The sequence below is a fragment of the Balaenoptera borealis genome, assembly GCF_965194805.1.
Source record: "Balaenoptera borealis genome assembly, chromosome: 17".
Lineage (NCBI taxonomy): Eukaryota > Metazoa > Chordata > Mammalia > Artiodactyla > Balaenopteridae > Balaenoptera > Balaenoptera borealis.
Genome location: NC_138876.1, coordinates 75,855,417 through 75,867,930, shown reverse-complemented (window position 1 = coordinate 75,867,930; position 12,514 = coordinate 75,855,417). Strand labels below are relative to the sequence as shown.

The following is a 12,514-nucleotide window of genomic DNA, read 5'->3' as shown; positions in this document are numbered from 1 at the left end:
GATTAATTTATGACAGAGGAGCCAGAAATACACAGTGGGGGAAAGGACAGTCTCTTCATTAAATGATGTTGGGAAGACTGGACAGCCACATGCAAAAGAATGCAACTGGACCTCTATCTTATACCAGACACAACTGATTATGGACTTTAATTACGTCTACCAAATGCCTTCACAGCAACACCCAGATTAGTCTTTGAATAACTGGAGAGGGCTCTAGGCAAGCTGATGCATCAGAAAGACCATAATGTTGTTATTTTTATTGAAGTATATCATGCATATAGAAAAAGGCACATGTCCTAAATAGCTCAAAGAATGTTTAGGAACTGGACACAGGTAACTAGCACTGTAGAGGGGCCCTTTTACATTTATTTATTTCATTTGATTCTTACAACAGTTCACCAAAGTGTAGGAGTTTCCCCCATTTTATAGATAGGATTTTGAAGCTCAGAAAGGTCAAGTACTTGCCCCATGTTACAGCTAGTAAGTGACAGAGCTGGGATTCTGACCAGGGTTTTGAGGCATAAATGAAATATTACGGAAATCCAATGTACCATTAGTTCTGCCTGAGGATTGGTAGAATCTTTGGAACAGGAACGCTTTAGTGAAGAAGGCATAGGGCTCCCTAAGCTGGAATCTCTAAGCATGAGTTTAGAGTTGCCAAGGAGTGAAGTGTTCCTTGGTAAGAGATACCGGGGAAGAACATGGTGTCATTTCAGAGGACAGGAGATGGTGTGTTATGCTTAAATCTAGGGTCTCTAGACTGTAGTATGATAATATGATCTATTGGAATAACAGTTTTTCAGCCTAAATGCAAAGAACCTTGTTTACTGTTTTGAAGGGCTTGAATTTTATATTTTAAGCAGTATTCCATGACAGCGGGTTAATCATGTGCATTTTAGCAAAAATTTCACAGAGGTTTATACAAGTAGGTTGGAGAAAGGGCAAAGGCTAAAGGCAGAAAGATCATGTCTAGGACCAGAACTAGAGCACTGAGGATTAAGAGGAGGGGAGAGCATGGAATTCACGATGGTTCTGAGAGAATTGATGAGATTGCTGAGCCATTAGCTGTAGATGATAAAGGAGGAAGAGGAATTAAGGATGACTGTGATATTCTTGTTGGTGTGATGCACTGGGAACCAACTCCAGAGATAAGGAAATACTGAAGGAGATGCTGAGTTTGTTCTGAATTGTTGGAAGGATGGTAGGCAGGAAAATGAAAAGGAATGGATTAGGTTTTGGAAGTTTGAGTTTCAGCCCTGAAGGAATTAAAGTGGACATGTTCAGTAGGCAGTTGGATATAATAAAAGTGAAATTAATTAAGATGGTGGCTGGAGAGATGGATTTGGTAATCACTGACTAATTTACAGGTGTAGGCTGGGGCTATAGAACTGGATTAGTTCTCTCAGCTAAAGAGAAAAGATAACCAAATATGAGATGGTGGTGAAACCTCCAGTATTTAAGGCTTGCATGGAAGAAGAAGAGCAGTTGTCACAGAATTAAGGGACCAAGGAGGTGGTTATAGCCTGATAAAGCCAGAAACGATCATTTTCAAGGAGGCTGTAGGCAGATAAACTATATGGAAATATTCTATGGGCATAAACAGATCCTGTTTCTGGATCAGATAAATTGAGGACTGAGAAAAAGACTAGCTAATTCAATTTGGCAATCTGGAAAAGTGTTGGTGATTGTGAGCCAGAAACCCAAAGTATTTTATCCAGAATTAAAATAGTAGAAGTCAACATATATTGAATAAGATGAGCTACCTATAAATTTAACCGATCCTGACAAATGATCTACAGATAGGTGATTAAGGAGACTTGGGAAACACCATAGTGGCACTTGGATATGTTCTCTGCATTGAAGGATACTTTGATTACCTGAAGAAAGAATATGGTGTCTTGAAAGTGAAGTCAGTATTTGGTCAGAATAAGTGGTATTGTTATTGCTAGAGCAATCCATACTCTGTTGTGAGGTAAGAAAAGGGTTTCAGGCTCTTGTATCACTTAAATGATTACCAGACTGTGAGATGATTCTTTAGGTCCCTCAGTAATAAAGTTTGTGATTTCTAATTATAATTTTTTTCTATACCATATGGGGAAATTTCGAATGTTAAAAATAGAAATGAAGAAAAGAGACAGAGGAATCTTAAATGCATATTGCTAAGTGAAAGAAGCCAATCTGAAAAAGCTAAAATACTGTATGATTCCAGCTATATGACAGTCAGAAAAAGGCAGGACTATGGAGACAGTAAAAAGATTAGTGGGCTAGGAGTGAGGGAGGGACTGATAGGCAGAGCATAGGGGATTTTTAGGGCAGTGAAACTATTCTGTATGATACCGTAATGGTGGGTACATTATACATTTGTCAAAATCCATGGAATGGACGGCACCGAAAATGAACCCAGATGTAAACTGAGGGCTTTAAGTGATGACGTGTCAGTGTACATTCATCAGTTGTAACCAGTGTTACCGCTGTGGTGCAGGATGTTGATAGGGAAGGAGGCTGTGCTTCCCTGGGGCAGGGAGTATATGAGAACTTGCTGTACTTCCTGCTCAATTTTGCTATGAACCTAAAAGTGCTTTTAGAAATAAAACCTCTTTTTAAAAAACAGAACTGAAGATTCACATCTCAGTTGTTCACCTATTTTGTACTTTAACACTTAAAAAATAATAATTTCCTGTTACAACTGAACTTATTTACAGAACAGAAACAGACTCAGACTTAGAGAATGAACTTATGGTTACCAACGGGGAAAGATGGGGGGAACGGATAGTTTGGGAGTTTGGGATTGGCATGTACGCACGGCTATATTTAAAATGGATACCCAACAAGGACCTGCTGTAGAGCACAGGGAACACTGCTCAATGTTATGTGGCAGCCTGGATGGGAGGGGAGTTTGGGGGAGAGTGGATACATGTATATGTACGGCCCAGTCCCTTTGCTGTGTACCTGAAACTATCACAACATTGTTAATTGGCTCTACTCTAATATAAAATTTTAAAAAACACACAAAGAACTAAAAAAAAAAAATTTCTTTTCTTTCTCTCCTAGATCTGAAAGGTTATTCAAGGGTGTTAAAAATCTAATGAGTTTGTGCCTTTTGTAATGTAAAAGAAATTGTGGATAAAAGAAAGAGAAGAAAACCAAGGTCAAATGTTGTGAAATTCCAATTTATTTTCAGTTAACTAGAATCTTAAAACATTCAAAAAACTTTGAACAAATAAAATAGTTCCTAAAACACAACCATACACACACACACACACACACACACACACACACACACACACACACACACACACACAGAGTAGACCATGTATTTGATTTGTTACTGGGCATTTTGACAATCATTATAGCATTTGACAGTAGGGCCAGTCATTCAGCAAAATTATTAAGTGACTTATCTCTGCCTTAAGACAGGCAGCAAGTGACAAGGTATTCGTTGTCCTTCTCTCATTGAGCGGATAATCTAGAAGACATTGAACAGTTTAGTTTGCGTCACTTAAGAAAGACCTTCTGCAGCCCTTCAGCCTCTTTTGTTACTCTTCCTCATAGAACTTTGTTTTCTTCTTTCAAATGGCAGTCATTATAATTATTTCAAATTACGGTTCACATAGAGTATTTGCACACTGGTTCTGTTACATTTCTCTCCCTGAGCTAGATTGTAAGGAAGGAAGCGTATCAGTTTTCCAGGTGCACAGTTAGCATTCGATAAAGACTTTCTGAGTAAGTGAATGAATGAATAAATGATGACTGCCTTTGTGTTTTGTAAGTGCAGAATGCTACCAAGTAAGCAGATTAGGTCTAGTGTGAGGTTACGGGCCTGAAAGTGAGTAGGAAGTGGTGTGGTATGCAATATTCAGTTCTCCTCAGAGGGCAAGTAGGATGTATATAGGAAATTTGCCTTTAATTTGGGAATTTGGAAGTTATTCAAGACCTCAGTAATAGAGTGAAGGAATGCAATTCAGATTAGAGTCGATCCTGAAATGGATCAGCCAGAAGATAAGAGTGAGCAGCAGTCGATCCTGAAATGGATCAGCCAGAAGATAAGAGTGAGCAGCTTTTCCCAGAAGAGTAGATCCTGAGCACTTACTTGTTTGTTTGTAGGAGACTAAGATAAAATAAACTATAAAAAGAGGAAAGTACTATGTTTTTTAAATATTTTCACTACTACAGAAAAAACAGAACTGCATGAACACTCACTGCATGAGTCCTGTGGTATGGAGGCTGCTGGGAGGACCTGGTTGGTCGTCTCCGGGAGTTGCTGCCACTCTCATCTTTCAGATTGAAATGCTGAATGAATGCAAAAGGATGAAAAGGGTGTTTTGGATTGGTCAACACCTTTCCCCAAATCATCAGTCCTCTAATTCCCCAAGAAATGAGAGCACTGAAAAATCATGGCAGATTGTTCTCAAAGCACCAGAAACCCTAGCTGCCTCTTTTCCAAGTACTCTTATGAAGTATTTCTTAATTTCTGTGAACTTTGTCCCTTAAATTTTTTTTCTTTTAACTTTCAGGTGTTGGTAAATCATGCTTATTGCTACAGTTTACAGACAAGAGGTTTCAGCCAGTACATGACCTTACTATTGGTAAGTTTTATAAAGAGATGAGAAGCATTTAGAAGTTTTGGGTAGTGGAAATGGAATGTGCTAGAGGGCTCATTCCATCAGTGATGAGTCAGAAATCAATGAAACTAGATTTGTTGCTGTACAGAGTTTAGTCTCCATCACTTTTAAAAAATATAAGTATGTGTAGTAAAAATAATATTCCCCAACTCTGTAAAAGTGGTTGGAATGCAGCAAGACATTAATACTTGATTTTGATTGTATTTAATGATAAAACAGTTGATTGAGAGACAGTGTATCATAGGGAGGGGTTAAGAGCAGAGACTCTGGACCAGTTTGTCAGAGTTCACATCAGGGCTCTGCTGCTGACTAGCTGGGCAAGCCACTTTCCCACTCCATGCCTCAGTTTCTTTATCTGTAAAATGAGAAAAATAGTGGTAACCATCTCACAAAATTATTCTGAACAGAAAATGAGTTAATAAATATGATGCATTGAAACAGTGCCTGGCAACATGGTTAAGTGCTTTAGGCTTACCTATAATTATTAATTGAGAAAAACTACCATCAAGCATTTTTTAGTTTCCTCAATTGTGAAGAATAAATGAGACAGTTACTGGTAAGGAATGGTCAACAAATATTAGCTGTTATTACTATTAGCGACACTAGTTTTTATTATTAGTGATATTATTCATTAATATGCAAAAGTATAAAATTAAGTGAAAAACTAAAAACTTTAAGCATACTGTTTCAGGGTTCTTATCTGTTTTAAAAAAATTATATTTATACCCTGAAAGCTAAAGAATCTAGATTATTCTTCTATGGCTGTAGCCCAGTAACAATTAGAGATTAGTCAACCATGAAGAAACAAGGTAACTGGAAATCTAGTTAAACTTTACAATTGATAGCTTAATGTATCTTTTCAGCCAGTGACTGCTTATGTTCTATAGATATGATTAACTCACTATTCATAACAAGTTGATTCTCATGTCCTGTGTATTTTTAAAATACCAAATCGAAGATAGAGTTTATGAATCAAATTATTAGATCAGTTAATAGTATTCAACCAAGCCACATGTACTTTGTAGATACATTAAAATCTCTCCTTACTGGCTACTGTCAATAAGAACATGCAGATTCCATTTTCATTTTGATGGTTTTAATTATATCCAATAATGATGGGTAAAACAGGTACTGCTCTTTCATGCCGATCTTCATGATGCAGCGTAACTTTGGTGAGCTCATCTTTGTGTAGGATCTGCTCTTTGCTCCGTAGGTCTGAACGTTGAGGCCATCTCTTAGGCATGATTCGGTCCCGAGACAACTAGCCAGTTGTTTTTCATATAGGGTACTAGACAAAAGTGTCTTCCTTTTCGTTGAAGCTTTCGTGTAAATTTCTAGTTGTTAGGGCACACCTGATTGGGCGCATGGGCCTGAGCCTCACTGCTGTTAGAAATCGGCTTAGGCTCTACCTGTGGGAGCCTTTGTAAGGGGGAGTACACCAGAGGGAGTTTTTAGAAAACTGTAACCCAGTAACTGTACCAGCTGGCTTCCCTCTGGGTTCGCTGATGCGGGCACTGGGAGTTAGGAGGTTAAAAGAAAAGAGAAGCTGAGGCCCTTCTCCCCTCTCTGCTGGGATTAACTGTGTGCCCTCCGTGGCTTCAGCCGCAGCCCCTGCCTGACAGGCTCACTGGTGGTCTGGCTCCTGGGCTCTGGGAACCCTGGTTTCTCTCTTTGCCCCCTGGCCTAGGGACAGCAGCAGCTTCCGGCTGTTCCTAATCTCTGGGTTGCTTTACCCTCTGCTCCTTGGGCTTCTCAGCCCTGCCTTTAATGTAACCAGTTCCCTACTTTAAATCCCCTCTGTTTTAAATACCTACGTATGGTTTCTGTTTTTCTGGTTGGACCCTGACTACTATACCTTGTGACACCCATCACAAGAATTTATTTTTCTGACCTAAAAACAATTTAGAAGGTAATTAGCACATGTTTTTTAAAGGAACGTTGGAATGATTGCTAAAATAGGCATAAGGCAGTATCTTGATTCTGCTGTGTACTTGACTTTGCTTGATGAATAGAGGAAGGTATAATATAAAATAATAATAACAATGGACCCATACCAAATACTTACTGTGTGCCAGGCACTTATTTTGTATGTAGTAACTTTTTTTTTATTGAAGTATAGTTAATTTATGGTGTTATGTTAGTTTCAAGTGTACAGCAAAGTTATTCAGTTATACATACATATATACATATGTTCTTTTTCAGATTCTTTTCCATTATAGGTTATTACAAGATACTGAGTATAGTTCCTTGTGGTATATAGTCGGTCCTCGTTGTTCACCTATTTTATATACAGTAGTGTGTTTACGTTAATCCCAAACTCCTAATTTATGTGCCTCCCCCCGCCCACTCGCCGCTATCCCCTTTGGTAACCAGAAGTTTGTTTTCTATGTCCGTGAGTCTGTTTCTATTTAAATAAGTTCATTGGTATCATTTTTTAGATTCCACGTATGTAATAACTCTTCTAATCTTGGAAAAAAATTTATGAGATGGATATCATTAATACCATTTACAAATAAGAGAAACTAAAACACAGAAGAGATTTAATAACTTAGCTTGCTCAGGGTCACACAATTAGTAGGTATCGATTAGTGAATGCTCAGTAAATGGATACTGTGCAAGGATGCAAGTACTTACTCCACAAGGATGGTAATGATCTAGAGGTAACTTAGAAAGTGTGTATTTACCTTCAGAGTATTTTGTCCTGGAAGGTTGAAAGTGACTAACATATGTGGAAAAAATAAGCATCACTCCCTGACTGTGTCAGGTAAATGGGGCCTGGCCGTTGGTTCCACAGATAATTTCTCTGGCAGCCAAATTGGCTGTTAATTGAAAATGTATCTGGGAAGAGAGCCTCAAGGGCATAGGGGATGATGGTTTATCCCATTAAAAAAAGAAAAAGATAAGGAAAACTTTCTAAATGAGATTCTCAAGCATATATATACTTAAGGGAAAAGTTTAATAAAATTTTTTACAGTCCAGAAGAGAAGTATGAGGTTTGGGGTTCTTGTTTGTTTCTGAGAGTTCAGGACGCTTCAGGTTTCAGCGTTTTCTTTTGCCACATATAATACAAAGGTAAAACCTGCATTGAACCCAGTTATGAGAAGGTAAATGGGAAAGAGGTAATGTTTTTGAGGCTGAAGTTGAATTCTTTGTTTCTGTTTCACTTGATAGGAAAACAGAAATCATAGTTTTTCAGTAATCAACAGTGGTTGTCATTTTTCTTTGGAGATGTATACCATTCTTTATCTTCTTATCATCATTCTTTATCTCATTCCTGGATAATATAGTAGCCTTTTAACTAGTTTCTTGGCCTCTTGTTTTTTTATTCTCTGTCCTGACCCTATTAATAAGTGGATTTAAAATAGCAATCTTATTATATTTACCTGCTTTAGAACCAATCCTGATTTTCATGTAACATGTTTTTAAAATTGGGTATGTTTTTAGGGGCAAAATCTTTGTTTAAGGACTTTTTAAGCTTCAGTAATCTCTTGTGTATTTACTTTGAATAAAGTGATAAATATACCAAAACTCAGTTACGGCTTAAGTTAAGGAAAGGGAATATATGGAGTTTCATATAGAACCCACAGGAGGGTGGGGGCGTGGACTTGGGAACGGGCAGGAATGAAGCATGTTAAGAGGCCAGGAAGCAGAGACCGTAACAGCCGTCCTACAGCAGATGATGGACTGGTTGCCAGTCAGTTTTAGTGTCTTTATCCCGCCGCCCAGGATGCCATTTCCAGAGAAGGGGCATCTGCTTGCCCTTACTTGCCCACCCTTGGTATCAGTCAAGGGTCTGTTTCTAATTTGCAGTTGTTTTTCACCAAATTTGACATTATGCATTGGATTTAAGAAATCTTGAATCCCATTGAGCCATGCAGATGTTTTTGGATTGTGGTTAAAAACCCATCCATGACAGTGGAAGGAAATATAGGATTTCTCTCTGTGGCTATAAACAATAGATTCATGAAATGGCCTCCATTTTGTCAACTATCTTGCTGATGTGTAGAATTTTCTACTTTAGAACATTCCTTTTAAATACTGGATATTTCAAAGAACATTTGTCCCATACTTAGTCACTAGTTTCTTTCCTCAGCTACTCGTTTTCGTGTCACTAATGGTAAGCTGGTGGATGGTTGTTTTGGGTGCCCCCCACCCTGTGGCACACAGTATGTATGAATAAATGCATGTAGATAGATAAATATGTAAACACTGTAATGGTTTCATATGACATAGTTTTATAGTTTTGCATTTTTCATTCTAGTACATCATGACTCCTAGGTCCCTTTTCTTTGGCTTTCCCATATTTCTGAGTCTAAGAAACATACCGTTAGTTTCTTTGTATTGACTATGCCCCTAGGATGGAATAAGTAATAAAATATAGAGTAGAAACTCCATCAAGTTACGTATCCTGGGAGGCTAAGTTCCCTTTGTACTCACTCTCCTAATCACAGTTGGGGGAATTATAGGAGATGCTGAAATGGAATCCTGGCACTGGGCAGTATGCCCTTTCCTGGGCAACTAACGAAAAGCTGTTTTTCTGCCAGGATGGCATCTGGTTTCTGGGGACCATGTGTGTCTTCCCTTCACCCTGACTCTGATGTAAATACTGATAGAACACACGCCAAGCAGTAATGATGTGGTATAATGTGAGTGATAGACTTCTTGCAGAGTCGCCTTCACAGTTGTTTGCTGTTCTGAAATTACCCCCTCCTTTTCTCCTCCTCCTATTTTGATGATTAAATGAGTACTTTCAAAAGAGCTGATATACGCAGGGAAAAAAGCCAGAGTAGTCAACTGATAATTGTAAAGTTTGTATTCCCTTTGACCTGCAATCCTATTTCCTGTAATTTGCCAGAAATCATAATCATAAGTTGAAAAATTCATTTCAGCATCAACTACTTAGTGAAAATTTGAGAACAACCAAAATTTGTAGCAGTAGAGTAACCAACTTAATAAAATGTGTGTATATATAGAGATAACACACACACACAGGAATATTATGCAGCCATCAAAAACAATAGTATAGTTTTATATATTTTTTGATTTGTAAAGATACTTTGTGGTACGGAAGAATGTTGATGACACAGTGACTGAAAAGCAAATTGCAGAACAGCATTTATGTGTTCCCATTTATATAAAATTGTATACTTCTGTGTGTATTTTATTCATGGAGCAATGTCTGAAGATATGTTTAAACAATGGTCATCTCTAGTGGGTGGATTTGGAGATTTCTTTCCTAGTTGATAACCCATGCTGGGAACCAAGATGATGATGTTGAAATTCATCTGTCCGTTTTAGTGAATTTTATACCACACTAATAGTTTTTATGAAATTTTAATATTTGTGATTAATAATTATGGTTCTTGCATCTCATTTCTAGATTTTTTAAATATTACAGAGCCTGCAAAACATGAAGACCACAGTTGGTTTCTTGACTACACTGGACTCAGATATCTTAGTGTTTTAATTATATCCTTAGCCTCTGCCTTAGCTTATACATTTTCTGAGGATAGGAGCTGTATTTGTTAATCTGCATATCACTTGGCATAACATGTGCTAGAAATAGACAGCCTTTTTAAAAAAATCCTTAAATGTGAAATATATTCCCACTAGTTTGTATAACAAAACATTTTCTGTTCTATTCAGGTGTAGAGTTCGGTGCTCGAATGATAACCATTGATGGGAAACAGATAAAACTTCAGATCTGGGATACAGTAAGTATAGCAAAAATACACTGGATGACCTCAATAAAGTTGTTTTATAAAATTACATTATACGTTTGTTCTGTTTTAATGTTATTTTATGCCTGTTATGGTCTGTTAGGCACCAACACCCCTGCAGCCATGATGGAAAATGTGGTACCAGAAAAGATTCATTTTTATTATGCAGTGTTTTCAAACAGCGGTACCCGAGGTGTCAGGTTTTGGTGAACATATTTGAGCGAATGCTCAGTCTAGGGGATCTAAACAGAAATGCTCTAGAAACTATGTTTTTGAGAAAAACAAGCAGTATGTCTAACATACACATAAGAAGTAAAATACGTAAATGTCAATACGATAGTCAACTTGATCTGACAGTTTATTCATTTATTTTAAAAGTATGATTTAGTTCCAACCACTTGAAGCTACCTTGCTCCAGTTCCTGATTCTGTCATTTATATTCATTGAGTGCCTATTACATATCTTGTTATGTAGTGTTTTAATGGCAGTTTCTCATCTGAACCACAGAAAATGATTTGAGTGACTGTTTTCTTTGTTTTCCTGTATTATGCATAAAAGACAAGTTACTTTATTATATACAATGGATGCTTTAAGGTAGAGGTTCCCAAACTTTTTTGTCTCAGAATCCCTTTATACTTTAAAAAATTAGCGAAGACCTCAAAGAGCCTTTGCTTCTGTGGCTTATAGCTATCAGTATTTACCATATTAGAAATTAAAACTGAGAAACTTATTAAATAGTTAATGATTAATTCATTGTAGAATAACCATAATAAACTCATTGTATGTTAGGATAAATGATGCAATTTTTATGGAAATTAACTGTTTTTCCAAAACAAAAAAACTATATTTTTCCAGTGTGAAGAGTGCCATTCTGTTACCATTTGAAAAATCTCTTTACTGTCTGCTTCGTAGAAGACAGCTGGATTCTCATATCTGCCCCTGTATTGAGTCTTATGTGTTGTTTTGTTGAAGTATATGAAGAAAATATAACCTCACACAAATAGGTAGTTGTGAAGTGGAGGGTCTCATGGACCCTTAAGGACTCAGGGACACCCCAGGGTCAGGGATCACACTTTGAGTACCACTACCTTAGGGCAGTTAGGACTTAATTCTTCACAGAACCCCAGTTGAGAAAAACCAAAAGGTCTCCTACAAAGAGCATCTCTCTAAACTAGTAAATGAAATATAAAATATGGGGAATTTTATCATCATATACCCGGTCTTTTTTTTTTTTTTTTTCCTAATCATGCAGTCTTAGTGTCTCACCTGTCACCTTTAATAGCCATTATTGAAGGAAGGCACCTTGAAGAATATTCAGTCTCACAGAGTGGATTCGCAAGAAGACCAAGCAAGTTTCTGAAGGCTGATCCTTCCCATGCATCACACAATCATCCTTGAAATGGAAAACCCCAAATCTCTATCTTGCTCTGTCCCAGAGTTATACATTGGACTCTGTGTTTTTATGCTTTCTTATTTCCTCTTTTTGCAGTAAAGATTTATGCTTTTACCATTTCTTAGTGTTTTCCCCTCCCAGCCAGTAGCACCTCATAACTTTCTGGATTTATATTCTTTGAGGCGATATGACTTCAAAACTGCATTTCCATGCAAGACAAAAGTAAAATATGCACAGTCCCTTCTTTCCTAAAGGTTTAAAATAAATGATCTCTAACCAAAAGGAAGTATTTTCTGCTTCTGTATTAAAAGTTTCACTTCTTTTTCAGACGTGATTGTTTTAACATAAACCAACTTGCTTCCTTAGCTAATAAACTTGGGCAACACACATCCTGCAGTGTAGTGTGAACCAAACTACTTGCTATTCTTTAATAAATATGTTTTTCATACCTTGTACTTTGCATAAATACCTGCTTTGCTTGAAGTACTTTTTCCCCCTTTTCTGTTTAAGACTAGCTCAGATATCAATACTTGTGGAGCCTTTCTGACCCCCATGGGATAGCTGGTTGTCCCCATAAGATTTTATGCATATTTCTGTTATAGCTCTTACCCCGTTGTTATCAGAGTTTTTTTGTTCCCATATTTACCCTCCTCAGAATAAGCATCATGAGGGAAAGAACCATCTATGTCTTATTCAACTTTGTGCCTTGTTTGTATTCTTAGTTTATACTGGTTGATGCAATGTTTGGTAAATTTTACTGAATGAATATGTGAAATATC

At 37.3% G+C, this 12,514-nt stretch overlaps 1 protein-coding gene across 5 annotated transcripts in view; it reads left to right on the top strand.

The window, feature by feature from the left end:
- Window positions 1-12,514, top strand: part of RAB2A (RAB2A, member RAS oncogene family) — a 76,126-nt gene that overhangs the window by 24,303 nt on the left and 39,309 nt on the right. For 4 of the 5 annotated variants that reach the window (XM_082364693.1, XM_082364692.1, XM_082364695.1 and 1 more), the window contains 2 exons: window positions 4,515-4,586; window positions 10,269-10,336. In XM_082364693.1, coding sequence (XP_082220819.1) covers window positions 4,515-4,586; window positions 10,269-10,336 — 140 coding nt within the window. The remainder of the gene's footprint in view (window positions 1-4,514; window positions 4,587-10,268; window positions 10,337-12,514) is intronic. The other variant, XM_082364694.1, reaches the window with a different exon arrangement.